The 21,525-nt window shown below is 43.0% G+C and overlaps 1 protein-coding gene across 1 annotated transcript; it reads left to right on the top strand.

Moving 5' to 3' along the window:
• Window positions 1-1,096: 1,096 nt before the first annotated feature.
• Window positions 1,097-13,698, top strand: MEFV (MEFV innate immunity regulator, pyrin; the record flags this gene model as incomplete). Its single annotated transcript, XM_080681291.1, has 10 exons — window positions 1,097-1,373; window positions 4,260-5,078; window positions 5,638-6,017; window positions 6,687-6,782; window positions 9,134-9,364; window positions 9,781-9,803; window positions 11,769-11,884; window positions 12,062-12,094; window positions 12,444-12,476; window positions 12,603-13,698. The coding sequence occupies 10 exons, from the start codon at window positions 1,097-1,099 to the stop codon at window positions 13,154-13,156; spliced, it is 2,562 nt and encodes an 853-aa protein (XP_080537417.1). The 3' UTR covers window positions 13,157-13,698.
• Window positions 13,699-21,525: the final 7,827 nt, after the last annotated feature.

Here is a 21,525-nt window from a genome sequence, read left to right as displayed (position 1 = left end):
ATATGAGAGAGAGAGAGGAGATCACCATATTCTATGAAATACAAACAGTTTGTGAATCCAATAATGTTGTATATATATAATGGGTATATATATGTTTATTGTACTATGCTTTCAACTTTTCTGTAGGTTTGAAATTTTTTAAAACAAAATGTTGGGGATAAAGATCAGGGTATGCAGAAAGACAGAAGCAGTTAACTGAAGAACAAGTCAGTTCACCCCAAGTACAACATCCATGAGCCCCCTTGGGAACCCCACAATGGGATACCTATGTCTTATTCACCTTGTTTCTCTAGCATCCTCCCATGGTGTTCAGAGTATGTGTTTCGCAAATGAGCATGGATGAGTGCCCTCTCTCTTGGGTATGCTCCCAGGAAGCCAGACAGAGTCAGCCCTGGGAACAAACAAATCAGGATGGTGCTGGTGAGCATGGCACTCTGAGGCTCTCATGTTGCTGGTGATACCAGACAACTGGAACTGAATCAACAGGTGGCACCAGGGCTTGTCTCCTGACAGTGCCCTTCTGGCCTTGTCTGCCTTCTTAGGCAGGGAACCACAAACCTTGCAGGGCTGTATTTGCTGCTCCCTATTCTCACCATTGGCTTTGGAGGGTCAATAAAATCCCAAGAGTCTGGAGAACAGTGGCCAGAGGGGTTGACCCTCATCATGGTCCTCTCCAGCATGGGACCAGGGACTTGGTTCCCACATCCCAGCCCTGAATCTTGGAAGTAGGAGAGAGGAAAGCATCTGAGTGCCTGCTGAAGGATCAAGAGGCTGGAATCCAATCCCAGACCCTCTCTCACAGACTTACTCACCTCTCTACAACGCAACCTTGGAGGTGAGAGCTGGGGCACTGGAGGACGACATGTGTGGCAAGGCATTGAGCCCTCCCAGCTGGAAAAGCCTCTGAATCTGGAACAAAGGGAACACAAAGCCAGCAATGACTCTCATAGCCTCAGTTCCCACCACAAAGCATTTCCTGTGCCTTTTCCGTTATTTCACAAGCTGCCTCTTCTCACTTACCCCCTGGTAAATGACAGAGGGCCTTTTCTCCTCCCAAAAGCCAGACAGCTGGCTCTGGCCTCTCCTGGTCAACACCATGGCCAAGACCCCTAGTGACTATCTATTGCACTCCCTTGAGGAACTGGTGCCCTACGACTTTGAGAAATTCAAGTTCAAGCTGCAAAACACCAGCCTGGAGAAGGAGCAACAACGGATACCCCGAGGCCTGCTCCCGACAGCCAGGCCGGTGAAGCTGGCCACTCTTCTGCTCAGCCACTATGGGGAGAAGTGTGCTGTGCAGCTGACCCTGCAGGTCCTGAGGGCCATGAACCAGCACCTCCTGGCAGAGGAGCTCCACAGGGCTGTTGACCCAGGTAAGCAGACCCCCATGTCCCCTCCTCTGCTGGCTGTTCATGAGGTGGGGTGGAAGGTGCAAGAATGAGCATGTGTTTGGACCAGTGCACTCTGACTTGGGGACTAGGAGTCCCAGTCTATCAAGATGTTAGTGACTTTGGCCAAGCAAGTCTTTCTCCCTGCTCTGGTCTTTGTAGCTGAATTAATAATTAAGCTAAGGTTCCCAGTGGCTTTAAAAGGGTGGTGGCGGGAGTAGGCAGCTGAGATTCCGACTCAGGGAAGGATCAGGAGAGGCAGGAGCTAGATGACTGTTCCCAGAGAATTCCTCATGTTATTTGTAATTAACACGTAGGCACAGACAAGTCTTTGGGTGAGCAAAAGTGGCTTGCTAACCAATCATATTAACAGGGTTGATAGGTAATCTTTTTATTGTTACCCACATAATTTCAGTTTTGATTTTTTAATAATTTCGTATTGATTGGTTTGAGAGAGAGAGAAAAATATAGATTTGTTGTCTTACTTATTTATGCATTCATTGGTTGTTTCTTGCATGTGCCCTGAATGGGGATTGAGCCCACAACCTTGGCATATGGGGATGACACTCTAACCAACTGAGCTACCTGGCCAAGGCTTGAGTTTTTCTTTTTTTAGACAAACAAACAAACAAATTCCATCACCAATTATCCCCACTATATCTTCTTTCACCTCCACCCACACTTTTCCCCCTGCAATTGAGTTCTTCGTCAATATGTTTTACAAAAGCATTTAAAAATTGTTCAAGAGGACTTTTTCTTTTCTTTTCCTTCCTCTCTTTCTTCCCTACCTTCCTTCCTCCCTTTCTTTTTCTTCCTCTTCCTCTCCTCTCTCCTCTTGCTTTCATCTTTTCTTTCCTCTTTTCCTTCTTTCTCCTTCTGCTGCTTCTGTCTTTTGCTGTACTTTCCAATTTTGTTATATTGTGATCAGCTAATGTGGCCTATTTGATTTCTGCTATTAAAGACTTTTTAAAGATTTTGGAGGGTGGCTAACACATGATCATTAAAAAAAAATATTCTTTGGTGTTAGAATTTTTTTTTCTATTTCTACACTTTAAGAATACATTAGAAATTATTTTCATGTGTTTCTATGTGGTATAACAGTTTAAATAACAAAAATTATCTGCTCTTTGAAAGAGTGACAGAACTAAACCAACTGTAATCTGAATCCAGAATAATTTGATGAATGGAAAATTTAAATTACTTTTTCATGTTCTAAAATCTGGTTATCAGCATCTTCAGGATTTCTCACCAGTTCTTAAGTCAGTTTTGATAACTTATGTTTTCCTACAAAGCCAACAGCAAAGTGTCTTAAACAACTTGGAAGTAATTTCAATAAGAGCTTCCTCAAACCAAATATTAAGGTGCTAATTACAGGGTATCTTCATTTCGTTATTAGAGTAATGGTTTTCAAATTATAACCGAGGGTGAGATTTCAGGGATTATTTAGGATATTAGCAAATACTTGATTCAAATTTTATTAAATTTGTAACTAAAAAGACTAACAAATTCATATTAAAATGTATCAGTAACCAAATTTTAAAATACTGAAGGCCACCAGTGTGATAGTTCATGCTGTACTTGAACTCCTTTTTATGTAAATCTTGGAATTAAGCCTTTCCTGTCATTTGTTTTATTAAACAGTATCCTGAAATTTCCAGGCAAGCTGTGTGGTTTGTTTGTTTGTTTTAAATTACCATTTACACTTACTTATCTGTGTGAGTTGTGATTTTTTTTCACCTCATGAAACCGAAGGAAAAACAGAAATAAATTACTTCCTAAAGTTTTAACTGTCCTTCATAACCTGATTTCAAAATTTTGTGCCAAACACCTTAATGATTGTTTTCTGGTTCTGTTGAGAAATAATCAACATATATTACATATAAGTTTAAGGCATACAGCATAATGTTTCATTTACATATATTGTGAAATGATTACCACATACGTTCAGTTAACACCCATCTTCTCATATGGTAAAATGGGAACTTAGGATTTATTCTCTTAACAACTTTCCAATACATCATGTAGCAATGTGGAAATTCTTCTCACCCTGTCTGGGGGCAATGCCACCTAGGATCCTCTTCAAATGAAATTACTCTCTTGAGGTTTTTCGGGCATGAATAATGTGAATTCAGGCTGAAGCATAAAAGTGAGTAGTGTTTACAAATCTTCAGGAGAGATTTTCTTTTTCTGCTCTATTTGATGTCAACATCTACAGGTACACATCCTGGTGTTCCCTTCTGTATGGCAGTTTTTCTTTAAAACCTTTAAATATGGATTTTCAAACTCTCAGGAGTAGAGGATACTAAGATGAAGTCTCTCTGTACCCATCACCTTCAATGATTACCACTATTTTGCCATCCTGAATACTTCTATTCTTTCCCTTGCTTACTGTTATAATTGAGTTTTGTTTTCCTGGTGAATTTTGTTTGTTTGTTTTTTATTAAAGAACCTTGGTTGATAATATAAATTTCTGGTATACATTATAATTTGATCACTGTATACACTATATAGAGCGTGCTCATCCTCAAAAGTCTAATTTCCACCTGTTAATTCTTTATTGATTGATCTTATAAGGGAATTCTTTACTGATTGATTTTATAATCACACACAAATTTATACCAATAAACTAGGATTTTATTTATGTATGAAGAGTTCTGTTTTTGGAATTCTTATATTGGAAACAAATTCTCCTGCCTAAAAACTTTGAAAGCACTATTTGAAAAACATATAGCAAATAGTATGTTCTTATTTCATGGTAATTTACTGCTATTGTCTAGAATGTTCTGAACTTCTCTAATTTCTTCTTTCCCCCCAGCCCTGGGCCCTAAGCACCTGACATTTTCATGCCTTTGCATCTCCTTGTCTTTTCAGAATATCTGAGACTAGAAAGTGGCACTGACTGTCCAACAATGTCTTGTTCCTCTGGGGAGAATAAGCCCAAGAGCCTGAAGATACCAGATGGCCTGGAAGGTGACAGACAGCAGCAAAGTGGTGATGGAGCAGCCAGCCAGCCCGAGGCTGGGAAGGGGCCCCAGAAGAAGCCTCAGGGCAAACGGAGAGATCAAAAGGGCTCAGAGGGCCTGGATGTGCAGGGCAAGCCAGGGGCCAGGGGTGTGACTTTGTTTTCCAGGAGAAGTCCATTCCCCGGCAAGCTGCAAGGAGAGAAGGGCAGTGATTCCAGTGTCAGGCTACGCAGGAATGCAAGCTCTGCAGGGAGGCTCCAGGGACTCTCCAGTGGGTCCTATGCTGGGTCCCTGGGAAGGAAAGAATGCAAGGCATCTGAAGCATGTGCACCTTCAAAAAAGAATCGGCCCAGAAGTCTTGAATTTACCATTTCTTCCAGAGAGAGAGCTCTTTCCAATCTAGAAACTCTTCTGCCTCAAGAGAAAGTGAGAAGTGAGAATCTGAACTCAGCAGCTACCCCCAGCAAAGTGGCCACCCTGGATGTAGGGGCTACTGTGGCTCTGGAGAAAGGCTCCAGAAATCCAGAACATTCTGTGATCATGGGTAGGGGAACATTGAGGAATACACTTTCCAATGTAATGTTGGATGGAAAGGAGATGACCCAGGAGCATCCAGAATACACAGCACTTTTGGAGAAAAATAGAATTGAGGGTCCAGAGACCCCTAAGACCTTGGGGGAGGCAGTAGGCAGTGAGCTTTCAAATCCAGAAGTCCCTCTGTCTTCAGGTAAGAAAGGACCCCAGATTCCAGAAGGCCTGGGATCCTTAGGAATGGTGACCTCCACAGAACTCCTTTTATCCCCCACTGTAGTAACTGGACCCCTGGTTGCCCCCTAAGGTCCCCAACCCTTTGAGAATCTTTTGGAGGCTGTAAATCCTGAAAAAAATCTATATATGCACATCTTCACAAATTGTATCAAATTTGTTAGTTTTTACACACTCTGAAGTGCTTTAGAATTCCAAGGGCTTTATGGACCCCAGGTTGATCAGTGTATGTGTGGGAGGAAGGCATAGGATTTACAGCAAAAGGCCTTTCTTTAGGATAAGTCCCCAAGAATTCCAGGTCTCAGGACTGTCATGAGATCTAGCCCTTAACTCTCAGTCCCAGGGACTTGTCTGCTGCCTTGTGGAGAGGAATCGGAGGGGGACAAGCTAGGAAGTGGCCACAGTTCAATGGAGAACTCATGAGTCCCAGGTGTGGGCACTTTCTCTGCTGTGCTTTTGCATCACCCCTTCGTAACATCTTGGGGTTGCCACTCAGGGGATTTTTCCACTGCTGTTCCCAGGGAGGCTGCAGGATGAAGCTGTGTGTCCCCTCTGCCAGGCCCAGGAAGGAGATCTGGTTGGTAGCACTTGTGTGCATGATTCCTACAGCTGCTCCGTTGCTTCTAAGGATCCCAAGGCCTCAGATGGTTGCTTGCCCAACTGCCTCAGGTGTCAGGTCTCGCTCCCAGAGAAGAACTCTGGAGGCATCGAGCAGCAAGAGGGCCCCCCGACGGCCAGCCTGAGCCCCACGCCCCTGCCGCAATGTACGCGTCACAGGAAGCAGGTCCAGCTGCTCTTCTGCGAGGACCACAGGGAGCCTATTTGCCTCATCTGCAGCCTGAGTCAGGAGCACCGAGGCCACCAGGTGCGCCCCATCGAGGAAGCTGCCCTAGAATACAAGGTAGGGCTTCCTGCCTGGGGCCCTTCTCTGCTGAGCACTTGGTCATGTGGGGGCTTGCTTCCTTTTCCCAATGACACTAGGAGGTTGGTGCATTAGCTGCACCAACTCTTTTTTTTTTTTAAATATATTTTATTGATTTTTTTACAGAGAGGAAGGGAAAGGGATAGAGTTAGAAACATCGATGAGAGAGAAACATCGATCAGCTGCCTCCTGCACACTCCCCACTGGGGATGTGCCCGCAACCAAGGTACATGCCCTTGACCGGAATCGAACCTGGGACCCTTCAGTCTGCAGGCCGACGCTCTATCCACTGAGCCAAACCAGCTAGGGCTGCACCAACTCTTGAGCTGTGAATGGCAAAAACACAATATAAACCAGGACAGCAAAGAAAAAATTTACCAGTGTATGCAGCTGAGAGGTCCAAGGGCCTCGCTTCAGGTATGGCTAAATGCAGGTGCTCACAGGAGGTCGTTAGAATTTCTCTTCCTCTTGGCTCTCTTCCCTTAGTGTGATGGATTCATTCTTTCTCTTTCCTGGGCATCGCTCCCTTTGCTTTAGGCTGCAGCACCCTCAGCTTTATTCCCTAAAGCAGATTTTCCCCTCTAGAGTTGGCACCAACTAAACATAGCTGGAGCCAAGTTTAAGCTTCAACAAATGCTCTTTGTCCAGGAGCAAATTCAGAAGCAGCTGGAGCATCTGAAGGCATTGAGAAGATCTGGAGAAGAGCAGAGATCTGAAGGGGATAAGAACACTGCAAACTACCTGGTAAGGCCAACGGTGTTCTGTGGCCAGTCCTTACTCAGGTTCACCCCTGCAGGAGGGAGGGACAGAGAGTAAACAGGGGTCCGCAAGGTTCTATTCTGGTTCACAGGGAAGCAGAGCTGATCATATATTTAGAATTATCTGCTCTTGGCTGCGGGGGGGGGGGGGGGTGGGGGGGAGAGATAAGTTCCGGGTGTCCAAGGATGAACTTGTCCCTACAGAGCTCGGAGGGAGAGGCATCTCTGAGGACCCTGTCACACTTGCTCATACTCACCACAAAATGGTTTAGATAAATTAATGCCAGTGACTGTGGCTGAGGGATGGGACTGAGGAAAAGGGAGGAGAAACTTTTCAATTTTGAATACTTCTATTGCTTTTAGCATTGTTGTCCATTTTATTTTTTTACAAAAACCATATTGATTTTTAAAATTCAAGTGCTTAAAGTACACATTTTCTTTAAAACCGTGGTTTTGAAATGCCACAAATTATTGGCCTTCCTCTGTGGAGCTGGTGTCCAGCCTCTTGGATGTGTAAATTTGCTTCCATTTTACCTGCAAGTGAAGGCACCTACCCCAAGGAGCTTCGATTTATCTCATGCATTCTTGTTGGTTGGATCCTATCTCCCTCTCTGGGTTCCAAATTTCTTTTGGGACCCATCACATTGCAATGGGAAACAGGCAAAGATAAAAAAGAATAGGAGGAAGGTGACATTGGCCCAGGTGCCTGACTTTTGGGAAACTCCTAAATTGTAGTAAAATAAAAATCCTTTCCTATAACCCCAGGAGGCTTAGAACTTGTGGATGGAACAGAGGTCAGGGATGTCCCCTGAGAAGGATGAGTCAGGAACCTGAGCTGCTCGGGGGAACCAGGGAGACAAGAGGGTCTAGCATTCACTTAAGAAATTCACAGTGGCCCTGGCCAGTGCTGCCAAGTGGTTAGAGCGTTGGCCCACACACTGAAGGATCAAGGGCATGTACCTTGTTTGCAGGCTCAATCCCAGGCCCCAGTTGGGGCACGTGCAGGAGGTGACTGATCGATGTTTCTCTCTCTGTCTCCTCCCCTGCCTTCCTCCTTCCCCCCCTCCACTCTCAATGGAAAAAATATCCTTGGGTGAGGAAATTTAGTCCTGTCCTTTGAGCCCAAAATGATGAGACTTCTTAAGACCAGTCTTAGTGGATCCAAAAGGCCCTCACCCTCTTGGGAGGAAGGAAAAAGTGCTCTAGCCACTGCACCTCTCCACAGAAGCTTCCTAGTGATGATGAGAAACAGGGTGAGAGAACTAATGGTTGACCAGTGTGCAATGGTAGTGAAAGTCAAATTCACTTACATTCAAATAAATGGACTAACTACCCCATTCAGAGCCATATTGAGAACCTTCTGCATGCCAGCACTTGGGGCAGGGGAGCAGGGATTGGAGAGGTTTCCCTTCTGGAGAGCTTGGAGGTCATAATCTTTTTTTTTTTTTTTTTAATATATTTTATTGATTTTTTACAGAGAGGAAGGGAGAGGGATAGAGAGCTAGAAACATCAATCAGCTGCCTCCTGCACACACCCCACCGGGAATGTGCCCGCAACTGAGGCACATGCCCTTGACCGGAATCGAACCCGGGACCCTTTACTCCGCAGGCCGACGCTCTATCCACTGAGCCAAACCAGTCAGGGCATTGGAGGTCATAATCTTATCCATTTATGACTCCAGGTATATGCCATCCTCACACTAGCTTTCAAGGGAGAAGGTGACATCAGATATCTGTGTCCTGTGGCTGCTGTAATAAAATACCACCAACTGGGTGGCTTAAACCACAGAAACTTATTATCTTGCAGTTCTGGAAGCTAGAAGTCAGAAATCAAGGTCTTGGCAGGGTTGGTTCCTTCTGAGGGCCATGAGGGAAGGGCATGTTCCAGGCCTCTCTCCTCAAGTTGTAGATGTCTTTTCCCTGTCTCTTCACATGGTGTTTTCCTTATGTTCATGTCTATGTCCAAATTTCCGCACTCCAGTGGCCTATCCCACTCCAGTATTACCTCATCTTAACTAATTGCATCTGCAAAAACCCTATTTCCAAATAAGATCATATTCTCAGATACTGGGGGTTAAAAATTTAACATGAATTTTAGAGGGAACACAATTTAACCCAAAACAACAGGTTTTAGGGCATTTTCCAAGAGCCAGTCCCTTCCTCCCTCAGTCTGTTGTGGAAAGGTTCTGGTCCATTTTGCCTCCTTCTCTGGAATGCAGGCCTCTAAGAAAGCCTGCCTCGAGTCCACCTCTAAGAGGTGGACTTCTGGGGATTCCCTGGGCACACACATCCACCTTGTTGCACAGACCCCTTTACCTCCCTGTCCCCTGTTCCCAGAAACAAACTGAAATCCAGAAGCAGAGAGTCAGGTCCCAGATGGAGCAGTTGTGCCGGTTTCTGGAGCAGCAAGAGCGGCTCTTTGTGGCCTGGCTGGAGAAGCTGGCACAGACCATTGTCCAGGTCAGGGAGACATATGACACCCAAGTGTCCAGGGACATTGCCCTTCTCAACGAGCTGATTGAGGAGCTGGAGACCAAGCAGTGCCAGCCGGAATGGGAGCTTATGCAGGTGAGTATGGCTGGACCTGGCCTTGCCCTGCCCATTGTGCCCAGTAGGATGACATGGGCTCCTAACACAGACATCAGCTCTGCCCCAGCCAGGGGGTGAGGTCCTTGGGCCCAAGGGTGGGATTTGGTCTTGGTGACCCACAATGCCTCTTGTGCCCAGATCCCTTTTGTGAGCTCTTAGGAGTCCAGAGTGGCCCAGAATGAGGGGATCTCCTGGCATCTCCCAGAAGAGATCAGCAGGACTTGGGTACAGTTCTGTTGCAGGCCACAGCTGGGCTGCCACCTTGGGGAATTAGAATTAAAATTGGGAGAGGTGCCCCAGGTTTGCTGATGTACTAGGACTCAGGAAGAGAGGCCAGTAGTTAGTGCAGCCCCTAGGAGATTGGTAATGGAGAGCTTCCCTCTTTTGTCTCCTAGGACATTGGAGTAACCCTGCACAGGTACCGAGAGCTCCCCTGGTGATCCCTTGGGTGTCCTGCAGGAAGCATTTGGGAAGGCAGTCCTAGAAGGGAGATGTTCCCAGCCCTGGGTCTGGGACTCCTTCCTGGGCTCCTCCCATTTCCTGCTGCTACCTAAGGCCTTTCTGGATTTGTGTAGCGAAAACAGGAGTGTGATCAAGAGGAAGAAAATGGGGTTGATGACTGGAAAGAATGAATACAGCCTGCCGTGCTGTTGGTGGCATCCTAAGAAACCTCTCTAATAGATTGTGTCCTATGCAATACACTCAAGAAAACTGTTCCTGCAGAGTGCTTGTAGCCTCAGGGAGGGAAGCACTTTCCTGGAGTGGAGCTGCTAAGCCCTGCAGGCAGGGGATGGAATGGAAGGGAGGAGGCTGGAAGTTACAATCACCCCGAGCTTTACAAAATCCTGACATCCAGGCTATGGCTGGTGAATTAAAGCTGAATCTTCAGGAGTGTAACCCAGGAATCAATGTTTTAAGTCTTTTTTTTTTTTTTTTTTTTGGGTGGTAAAATATACATAACATGAAATTTACCATTTTAATCATTTTTAAATGTATGTTCAGTGGCATTAAGTACATTCACATTATTATGTAGCCATTACCACCATCCATCTCTAGAACTTTTTCATCTTCCCAAATGGAAATTCCATATCATTAAACAACTCATTCCCCCCAACCCCAGCCCCTGGCACTCAACGCTCTACTTTCTATGTGTGAATTTGACTACTCTAACTTCATATAAGTGGAATCAAAAAATATTTGTACTTTTGTGTTTGGCTTATTTCCTTTAGCATAATGTCTTCATGCTAGAGCAGGCATCAGAATTTCATTCCTTTTTTAAAGCTGAATAATATTCCATTGTATGTATATAATGTATTTTGTTTATCCAATCTTCCATCAATGGACACATAGATTGCTTCCACCTTTTGGTTGTGTGTAATGCTGCTATGAATATTGATATAGATCTATCTGTTTGAGTGTCTGCTTTCAATTCTTTTGGGTATATCCCAGATATGGAATTTCTCTATCATGTAGTAATTCTATGTTTAGTTTTTTGAGGAACCACCATAATATTTCCCACAGTCTCTGCACAATTTTACATTCCCACCAGCAATGTACAAGGGTTCAACTTTCTCTACATCCTTACTAAGGCTTGTTCTTTTTTTAAAAAAATTTTTTTATTGATTGATTTTAGAGAGGCACAATGATTTGTTGTTCCACTTATTTATGTATACCTTGGTTGATTTTTGTACATGCTCTGACCAAGGATCAAACCCACAACCTTAGTATATTGAGATGACACTTTAACCAACTGAGCTACCTGGCCAGGGCTATTTTTTCTTAACAACAGCCATACTAATGGGTGTGAAGTAGTATCACATTGTGTTTTTTTCTCATCTATTATCATTTTATTTCAATAGAAAGAAAAGTACTGAGGAAGTATAATTAATTTGATATAGATAATTCTGGGCTGAGCATTTCAATATCAGAAGATTTTAAGGCCATTATTAAAACTTACTGTGGTTTTAACATCAGTGCTTTTAAAAACTCCCCAGGTGAGCCCAGCTGGCTTTGCTCAGTGGTTGAGTGCCAACTTATGAACCAGGAGGTCATGGTTCGATTCCTGGTCAGGGCATATGCCCAGGTTGTGGGCAGCTGATCAATGATTCTCTCTCATCATTGATGTTTCTATCTCTCTCTCTCTCTCCCTTTCTCTCTGAAATACATAAAAATAGGTTTTAAAAAATAAAAACTCCCCAGGTGATGCAAATTCATGGTCAAAGTTGAGGACCAATGTTTAGAACTTGAAGTCCAGGGAGGACTTTTTTGCAAAGCCTAGGCTGGGCTGGGGGTGCCCTGTGGTGGCTGCACCTTCCTCCATTTTATGGGAGCTTGGGCCATGCCATGCTCCAGCCCTCTCTGGACAATAGTCTTTTATCTCTAGAGCCAAGACAGTGACTGTCCCTGAGCCATGGGCCACCCCTCTAGAGGTGAAAGAGAAGATCCACCTGCTCCACCAGAAATCAGAGTTTGTGGAGAAGAGCATGAAGCATTTCTCAGGTAGGTGGGCTTGGGGGAAGATAGAAGGTGCCCGCTCACTTCCTCCCAGAGATCCATGTAGCCCAGAGCCCCTGGGCATCCCTTCTCCATCTCTCATAGTCTTCTGACTCTGCCTTCAGCCTCCTTCTGATCTGTCCCTAGCTGGGGAAATTAACTCTAGTTCTCTTTCTCCTTTAGGAACTCTGCGTTCAGAAATGGAAACCTTCAGTGGTAAGTACTGTGGTGGTGGTATGTGCTGAGCAGGAGTTATTGTGATATTCCCTTGTACTGTTGATTTCTGGGCATTATTAGAAGAGAGTGAGAAAAATACCTGTAACAAAGGCAAGAGAAAGGTCATGACAGGCCCTCACAGGTTCTGTGTGAAACTTCTTTATCTGGGTCAACGCATCAGACCAGAGGGGCCCTGGTGCCTGGGAGGAATGGGGTTATATCCAAGCAGAAGAATCAGGTCCTGAGCATATGGGTTCTTGTCTTTCCTTGTTGTGGGGATCCAGGTAGATTTAGCCCTCTGAATGGGAATGCTCAGAATTTTCCCCCCTCATCTCTTTTTTCTCTGTAGTTCCAGAACTGATTGATGCTCAGGCACATGCTGGTAAGTGCCAGATCAAGGCGAGTGGCCTTGCCTGATGGATCCCTGTCCATGTTTCCTGGAGGTGGGGTGAACCTGAGGGGATGTTGCCCATTGACTCCCAGCTAGGTATTCTAATTCTCTCTGCAGTTAATGTGATTCTGGATGCAGAGACTGCCCACCCCAACCTCATCATCTCTGATGACCTGAAGAGTGCTAGACTTGGGAACAAGTGGATCCGTATGCCTGACAGTCCAGAAAGATTTGATAGCTGCATTTTTGCCCTGGGCTCTCCCAGCTTCTTCACTGGCCGTCATTACTGGGAAGTGGAGGTGGGAGACAAGACAGGGTGGGTCCTGGGCATCTGCAAGGCATCCACAAGCAGAAAGGGGAACATGACTCTGTCGCCAGAGAATGGCTACTGGGTGGTGATGATGATGAAGCGAAATGAGTACCAGGCATCCACCTTTCCCCCGACCCGCCTGCGGATGAGGGAGCCCCCCAGGCGTGTGGGCATCTTCCTGGACTACAAGGCTGGAGACATTACCTTTTACAATGTGACAGCCAAGTCGCACATCTACACATTCACCAGCTTCTCTTCCACTGGGCCCCTTCAAGCTATCTTCAGCCCTGGGACACATGATGGAGGGAAGAACATGGATCCTCTCACCATCTGTCCAGTCGGTGACCAGGGGCCTCACTGAAAACCCTACACTTTGCATCTCTCTTCCAACTCCCAGCCCATACCTTGAATTTATACTCTCGCCAGTTATTATTGAACATATATTGGGTTCTGGGTGCTTTGGGAAATATAATAAATCAGAGAATAGTCCTTGTGCCCTAGGAGCTTATGGTTCTCAAATAATGGTAAACCAAGGGTGAAGAGAACACATATGCTGATGACATGCCATGTTTTTTTCAGAGTAGAAAGTGCATGGCTTAATAAACCCTTGTATGGATTAATACCCTAAGACAGTGGTTGGCAAACTGCGGCTCGCAAGCCGCAGTTTGCTGACCACTGCCCTAAGATGTTCCTGAGACAGAGATTCCACCATCATATTCCCTCAGTACCCATGGCAAGGATATGTCCCCTCATTTTATTCTCCCCTGTCTTGAGGATTTGGGAATTCTAGGGGCGGGGGGGAAATAAGCAAAATGCCTTGCTATAAATTTTTTTGTGCCTGGATTCATGAACTATAGTTCTTAAGAGTATTGGCTGTGCTTGATAAATAAATTGATTAGAAAATCTGATAATTCCATTTGCTGTCACTTGATTGATTGCTATGAGATACCATTTCCCCACTAAACACCATGAAAGAGATGGAGCTACTGTGGTGGAAAAACATTTGACATATATTCTAAGTGTTAAATTTTCTGTCCTAATCTCTGTCTGAAAATCTGTGGGAATATTAGGTGCTTTAGTTCACAGATGTCCCTTTATCATCCCCCATTTAAAGACATGTAAAGAGAAGGGATATAAGGCGGGGGGGGGGGGGAGGGTCAAATCAAGATTAACCTTCAAATTCTTCCTACCGCACCTCCTCTTTCCACATCTTCACACTAGAGCCTAGATTGGTCTTCAGTTCTCCATGGTTATGAGCAGACCACAAAACACATGCTTTGCTTCTTTAAGGAGCTTTGTTCTATGCCAATAATCTATATGCTGACACAGTTCACGTGCCCTACTTGGTTAGCTGTTCCCTATGGTTGGTCATTTGTTACTCCAAATTATCCCTTAGTAATAACCTTTTCACAACCAGCTTTGTATATATTTCCCCCCACCTCCCCATACACTTAATTTTTTCTCCTGTTATTCCTAAAATGGTTCTAAAATATAAACTATTTGATAACACTTGCTATAGTGGCCAATCCTTCAGAAAGATTAAAAAATGTTTCTGCCCAAAGCAATATTTGATTTTTTTTTTTTTTTTTTTTGCTGATTTAACAGAGATGTAATGGGGTTTTACCTGTGTTTTATTTCATTAATATTTATTGAGGCACTGAATTTTTCCAAGTGAATTTCTACTTTTTGTTTCCTACTTTTTGAGTCTAGATACTTAACTTTTTAAATTTGTAGTATTTCTTTATAAATATTTTAGATACTAAACATTTGTATCTGTAAGATGAAATTTTCCCTGTGTCTGGTCGTTTTTTATTGTTATATAATTCACAAACCATACAATTCACCCTTTTAAAGTATACAGGACTTCCTATTCCTACATGCTTGCCTTCTCCCACAACCACATCAAATTACAACTAAATTATACAACCACGCTTGAGAACCATCTGAAGACTAGCTGAACAAAACTCGTACAACTGAGGATATAAAATAAGAAGCCTCACCAAGACTGGTAGAAGAGGCGAAGACATGAAAAAGGCTGGTCCCACACCCATGTGTGGTGATTAAGAATTGGGAGGGATATCTCAGCTGTGGAGGTCCTCCCTGAGGAGCCAGGGGTCCCAGCCCTACACTGGGCACAGACCATAGCACCAGTGCCAGGAAAAGGATTCTCTAAAACATCTGGCTGTGAAAATCAGTGGAGATTCTGTCTGGGTGACATGGAGGGCTTCTGTTGTCCCGGGTATTCCTCTTCGAGGGCCTGTGTACACACTTACTTGCTGACATACTCACTCTGACTCCAGTTCAGGGACAGCACTCAAAAAACTGCAGGGAGAGAATGGATGAAACTGACTTGTCTGGCTTTAGGACGGCTGGAGGAGCAGCTCTCTCTGGGACTAAACTGCTGCAAGTACCATTCTTCCTTTGGTGAGCCCTCCCTGCACACAGCCAGCAGATACAGGCTGATACCAAATCTGAGTTGCCATCAAACTCACCCCACACTGTTGATTCCCTGAAACTCACCCTATTTAACTCACATGCCAACCCAAACCTCTTTCAGTGGCTGTTCCTCACAAGCTGCCAGTCTCGGCCCATGCTGTGGACTTCCATCAAATCTCTAAAAGGTCCACAAACTCCAAACAAGCAGCAATTGGCCTGGGCATGACCTCTAACCCTGGCTAAATGGCCCCAGGACTAGTGGCAGTAGTCTTTGGTCTGCACCAGAGCCTCTCCCAAGCATTTCCAAGTCCAGCACAGGCACTACCAAACATAGATCACTTTGTAGATCACATCACTTGTCCCCAGACCAGGCACAGGTAATAGCTGATCTGGGCCTGCACTGGAGCCCCTCCCGAAAGGCCCCAGAACCAACACACCTGGTGGCTGGCTTCAGACCATATCAGAGCATCACCAAATTAGCTCCATAAATGACACACACAACCTGTAGACTCGACAGGCACCAGAGCTCCAGTACAGTAACACTCCACGGAGTCAACCCCCGCACTCTAGCTCATCCACTATAGTCACAGCCAGTCCACTTAGGGTCAGTCCCACCACTGACATGTCAATGGCAGCCAAAGCTCAACTACAACAGGAGAGCACACAAAACTGATACCAGGAACACCATTGAAGCACACAGCTCAGGTGAGCAGGGAGTCTTCACCACTGGGCCCCACAGGACACCTACTAGATAAGGTCACCTTGCCAACACTGGGAAACATAGATATACCTAATACATAGAAATAAATATAGGGAGGCAGCCAAAATGAGAAGACAAAGAAATATGTCCTAAATTAAAGAACAGGACAAAACTCCAGAAAAAGAACTAAACATAATGGAGGCAAGGAATCTACCAAATACAGAGTTCCAAACACTGTTTATAATGATGCTCAATGAACTTACACAAGAAGGAGAAACCATTAAAAAGAACCAGTCAGAAATGAGTACTAAAATAAATGAAATGAAGACTACATTTGATGATATCAATAGATTAGATGAAGAAGAGAATCAAATCAGCAATTCGGAAGGCAAGCTAATGAAAAACATCCAATCAGCCCTGGCTGGGTGGCTCAGTTGGTTGGAACATTATCCCCTGCACACAAAATTTGTGGGTTCAATTCTTGGTCAGGACACATATCTAGGTTGTGGGTTCAATCCCCAGTTGGGGCACGTATGGGAGGCAATCGATCAATGTTTCTCTCACACATCGATGTTTCTCTCTCTCTCTCTCTCTCTCTCTCTCTCTAAAATCAATAAAACATATAGTCAGGTGAGGATTAAAAAAAACACACCACCCAATCAGAACAGCAAAAAGAAAAAAAGAATTTTTAAAAATGAGCATAGTTTAAGGGACTTATGGGATAACTTCGGGCACAACAATATTTGCATTATAGGGGTACCACATGGAAAAGAGAGAGAGAGCAAGGGATTTGACATAGGCATAGAAGTCCAGGAAGCACCGAGAGTCCCAAACAAGATGAACCCCAAAGAGGCCTGCATCAAGACACTTCATAATTAAAATGCCAAAGGTTAAAGACAGAAAATTAAAAGCAGCAAAAGAAAAGCAATTAGTTACCTATAAGAGAGCTCCCATAAAATTGTCAGCTGACTTCTCAATGGAAACTTTGCAGGCCAAAAGGGACTGCCACGAAATATTCAAGTGATGAAAAACTGGACCTATAACCAAGATTACTCTACCCAGCAGGGCTATCATGTAGAATCAAAGGAGAATAAACAGCTTCCCAGACAAGAAGAACCTAAAGGGATTCATCACCAACAAACCAGCATTAAAGAACTGTTAAAGGCCCTTCTTCTTCTTTTTTTAAAACATATTTTATTGATTCAGAGAGTAAGGGAGAGGGAGAGAAACATCAATGATGAGAGAATCATTGATTGGCTGCCTCCTGTATGCCCACTACTGGAGATCAAGCCCACAACCGGGAATGTGCCCTTGACCAGAATCAGACCCAGGACCCTTCAGTCCTCAGTCTGATGCTCTGTCCACTGAACCAAATCAGCTAGGGCAGCCCTTCTCTAAGAAGAATCGAAAACAATAAAAAATATATGAATAATAAAATGTCAGTAACTATGTATCTATCAACAATTACTTTAAATGTAAATGAATTAAATGCATCAATCAAAAAACATGGGGTGGCTGAATGGAGAGGGAAACAAGATACGTACATACATATATATATATACTGCCTACAAGAGTCCCACTTCCAATCAAAAGACTGAAACTAAAGGGATATAAAAAGAAATTTCATGCAAATATAAGTTAAAAAATCTGGAATAGCAATAATTATCAGACAAAATAGACCTTAAAACAAAGGCTATAAAAGAGACAATGGTGGACATTTCATATACAATAGTCAATATATATAAGCAGCCTAAGTATCCATTGATAGACAACTGGATTAAGAAGATATGAGAGACTGCTTAGAGAGGCAAAAACCAGCAAGACCCCAACTGCCTGTAGCTGACACCTGCCGGACAGCTCCATGGGGGAAGGAAGTATAGCCCAGAACAGGGTCAATCAAGGTGTGAGACCCAAGGCACACCCAGCCTGTGGGCTAAGGAGTTCCTGACCACTGAACAGCTGGCAAAAAGATATTAGGGTTGAACCTCACTGGCAGCAAGTCAGAGGGGAGACCCGTTCCATAAATGGGACATCAACAATCAAGTCCCAATTACAACATGAAAGCCAAAACAATGTACACAAGGGGCATTTAGAGCATCCAGCTCAGGTGAACAAAGAGATTACACCACTGGACCCCTCAACACACTTTCTACATAAGGCCATCCTACAAAGACTGGGCATAGCAGTTCTAACACATAGAAGCAAATATAAAGAGACAGCTAAAATGGGGAGACAATGAAAAAGCCCCACATGAGAGAAAAGAAGGGATCTCCAGAAAAAGAACAAAATGAGATGGAGGCAAGCCACCTATCAGAAATAGAGTTCAAAGCAACGGTTATAAAGATGGTTAAGGAACTTCGTGCAAATTACAACAGCATGAGAAATAAAATAAAGGCCATTCACAGGAACCAGACAGAAATGAAGAATGATATATCTGACATGAAGAACATACTGGAAGGGATTAAAAGTAGACTGGATGAGGCAGAGGATTTGGAAGACATTAATTTAGAAATTAATACCCAATTAGAGCAGCAAATAGAAAAAAAAAAGAATTAAAAAGCAGGAAAATAGCTTAAGGAAGTTCTGGGACAATATGAAATGTAACAACATCTGCATTACAGGAATATCAGAAGGGGCAGGGGATGAACAAGGAACAGAGAACCTGTTTAAAGAAATAATGACAGAAAACTTTCCCAACGTGGTGAAGGAAAATGCCACACAAGTTCAGGAGGCACAGAGAGTCCCAATCAAGATGAACCCAAAGAGGCCACATGTAGACACCTCAAAATTAAAATGGCAAATGTTAAAGACAAAGAAAGAATCTTAAAGTCAGCAAGAGAGAAAGAAAATTACATACAAAGGAGTTCCCATTAGAATGTCAACTGACTTCTCAAGAGAAACACTTCAGGCCAGAAGGAAGTGGCATGAAGTACTTGAAGTAATGAAAAGCAAGGGCCTAAATCCAAGACTACTGTATCCAACGAGGCTATCATTTAAAATTGAAGGTGAAATAAAAAGCTTTCCAGACAAAAAGAGGTTAGAGAAGTACATTACCACCAAACCAGCAATGTAAGAAATGTTAAATGCTTTATGAAGAAGAAAAGGAGAGAGAGGATCATAGGCATAAAGAAAATAAAAATGGCAATAAATAAATACCTATCAATAACAACCTTAAAGGTAAATTGACTAAATGCTCCAGTCAAAAGACATAGGGTGACTGAATGGATAAGAAAACAATACCCATATATATGCTGTCTACAAGAGACCCACCTCAAAACAAAAGATAAACACAGACTAAGAGTGAAGGGTTAGAAAAATATATTCCATGCAAGCAAATGGAAAGGGGGAAAAAAGCTGGAGTAGCAATATTCATCAGACAAAATAGACTTCAAAACAAAGGTCATAACAAGAGACAAAGAAGGCCACTTCGTAATACTAAAGGAATGATTCAACAAGAAAATATAACACTTGTAAACACATATGCACCCAATGTAGGAGCACCTCAGTACATTAAAAAACACTTGATGGACCTTAACGGAGAGATTGACAGCAAAACATTCATAGTGGGGGACTTTAATACCCCACCATCATAATTGGATAGATCTTCCAGACAAAAAATTAACAAGGAAACAGAGGCCTTAAATGACACACTAGATCAGATGGATCTAACCAATATTTACAGAACATTTCACCCCAAAGCAACAGAATATACATTCTTCTCAAGTGTACATGGAACATTCTCAAAGATAAATCACATGTTAGGGCACAAAACAAGTCTACAAATTCAAGAAGATTGATATAATACCAAACATCTTCTCAAATCACAATGGCATGAAGTTAGAAATCAACTACAATAATAATAATATAAAAAACCCTCAAAAATACTCAAATACATGGAGGCTAAATAGCATGTTATTAAACAATGAATGAGTTACCAATGAGATCAAGCAAGAAATTAAAAATTTCCTGGAAACAAATGAAAATGAACATACAACCACCAAAAACCTATGGAACTCGGCAAAAGCAGTCCTGAGAGGGAAGTTCATAGCACTACAGGCCTACCTCAAGAAACAAGAAAAAGGATAAAAAAAAAAAAAAGAAACAAGAAAAAGAACTAATAAACTATTTAACCCTAAAACTAAATAAATTAGAAAGAGAACAGCAAGAAAAGCCCAGAGGAAGTAGAAGTAGAAGGAAGGAAATAATAAAGATCAGAGTGGAAATAAATGACACAGAGACTAAAAATAAGTACAAAAGATCAATAAATCCAAGAGCTGATTCTTTGAAAAGATAAATGAAGATTGATGAACTCCTAGCCAGACTCACCAAGAAACAAAGAGAAAGGACCCAAATAAATAAAATCAGAGATGAAAGAGGTAATATAACAATGCACACCACAGAAATACAAAGGACTGTAAGCAACTATATGCCAACAAACTGGACAACCTGGGTGAAATGGACAAATTCCTAGAAACATAGAATCTTCCAAAACTCAAACAGGAAGAATCGGAAAACCTGAAGAGATCAATAACAACTGATGAAATTGAAGCAGTGATTTAAAAACTCCTAGCAAACAAAAGCCCTGGATCAGATGGATTTATAGGTGAATTTTACCAAACATTCAAAGAAGAACTAACACCTATCCTCCTCAATCTCTTACAAAAAGATGAAAGAGGAAGGAACACTTCCAAGCTCTTTTTACAAAGCCAGCATTATCCTAATTCCAAAACTAGATAAATACACTACAAAGAAAAGAGTATTATAGGCCAATATCCCTGATTAACATAAATGCTAAAACCCTCAACACAATATTAGCAAACTGGATCCAGCAATATATTAAAAAGATCATACACCATGATCAAGTAGGATTTATTCCAGGGATATAGGCTGGTACAATGTTCACAAATCAATAAATGTGATTCATCACATAAACAAAATGAAAGATAAAAATCACATGATCATATCAATAGATGCAGAAAAAGCATTCGACAAACTCCAGCACCCTTTTTTTTTTTTTAATATATTTTATTGATATTTCACAGAGAGGAAGGGAGAGGGATAGAGAGCTAGAAACATCGATGAGAGAGAAACATCTATCAGCTGCCTCCTGCACACCTTCCACAGAGGATGTGCCTGCAACCAAGGTACATGCCCTTGACCAGAATCGAACCCGGGACCCCTCAGTCCGCAGGCTGACGCTCTATCCACTGAGCCAAACCGGTTTCGGCTCCAGCACCCTTTTTTGATAAAAGCTCTCAGTAAAGCAGGAATAGAGGGATCATACCTCAACATAATAAAGGCCATATATTGGAAATTTAGAGCCAACATAATACTCAATGGGCAAAAACTAAAAGCGTTTCCCTTAAGAGCAGGAACAAGACAAAGATGCCCGCTTTCACCACTGTTATTCAACATAGTACCAGAAGTCCTAGCCACAGCAATCAGATAAGAGATAAAAGGCATCCAAATTGGAAAGGAGGAAGTAAAACTGTCATTATTTGCAGATGACATGATATTGTACATAGAAAACCCAAAAGACTCCACCAGGAAACTACTAGACTTAATAAATGAATTTGGCAAGGTAGCAAGATACA

This window comes from Plecotus auritus (genome assembly GCF_963455305.1).
Source record: "Plecotus auritus genome assembly, chromosome: 7".
Classification (NCBI taxonomy): Eukaryota; Metazoa; Chordata; class Mammalia; order Chiroptera; family Vespertilionidae; genus Plecotus; species Plecotus auritus.
Note: the sequence above shows the minus strand (reverse complement) of the source record. Positions and strands in the feature narration are given on the sequence as shown.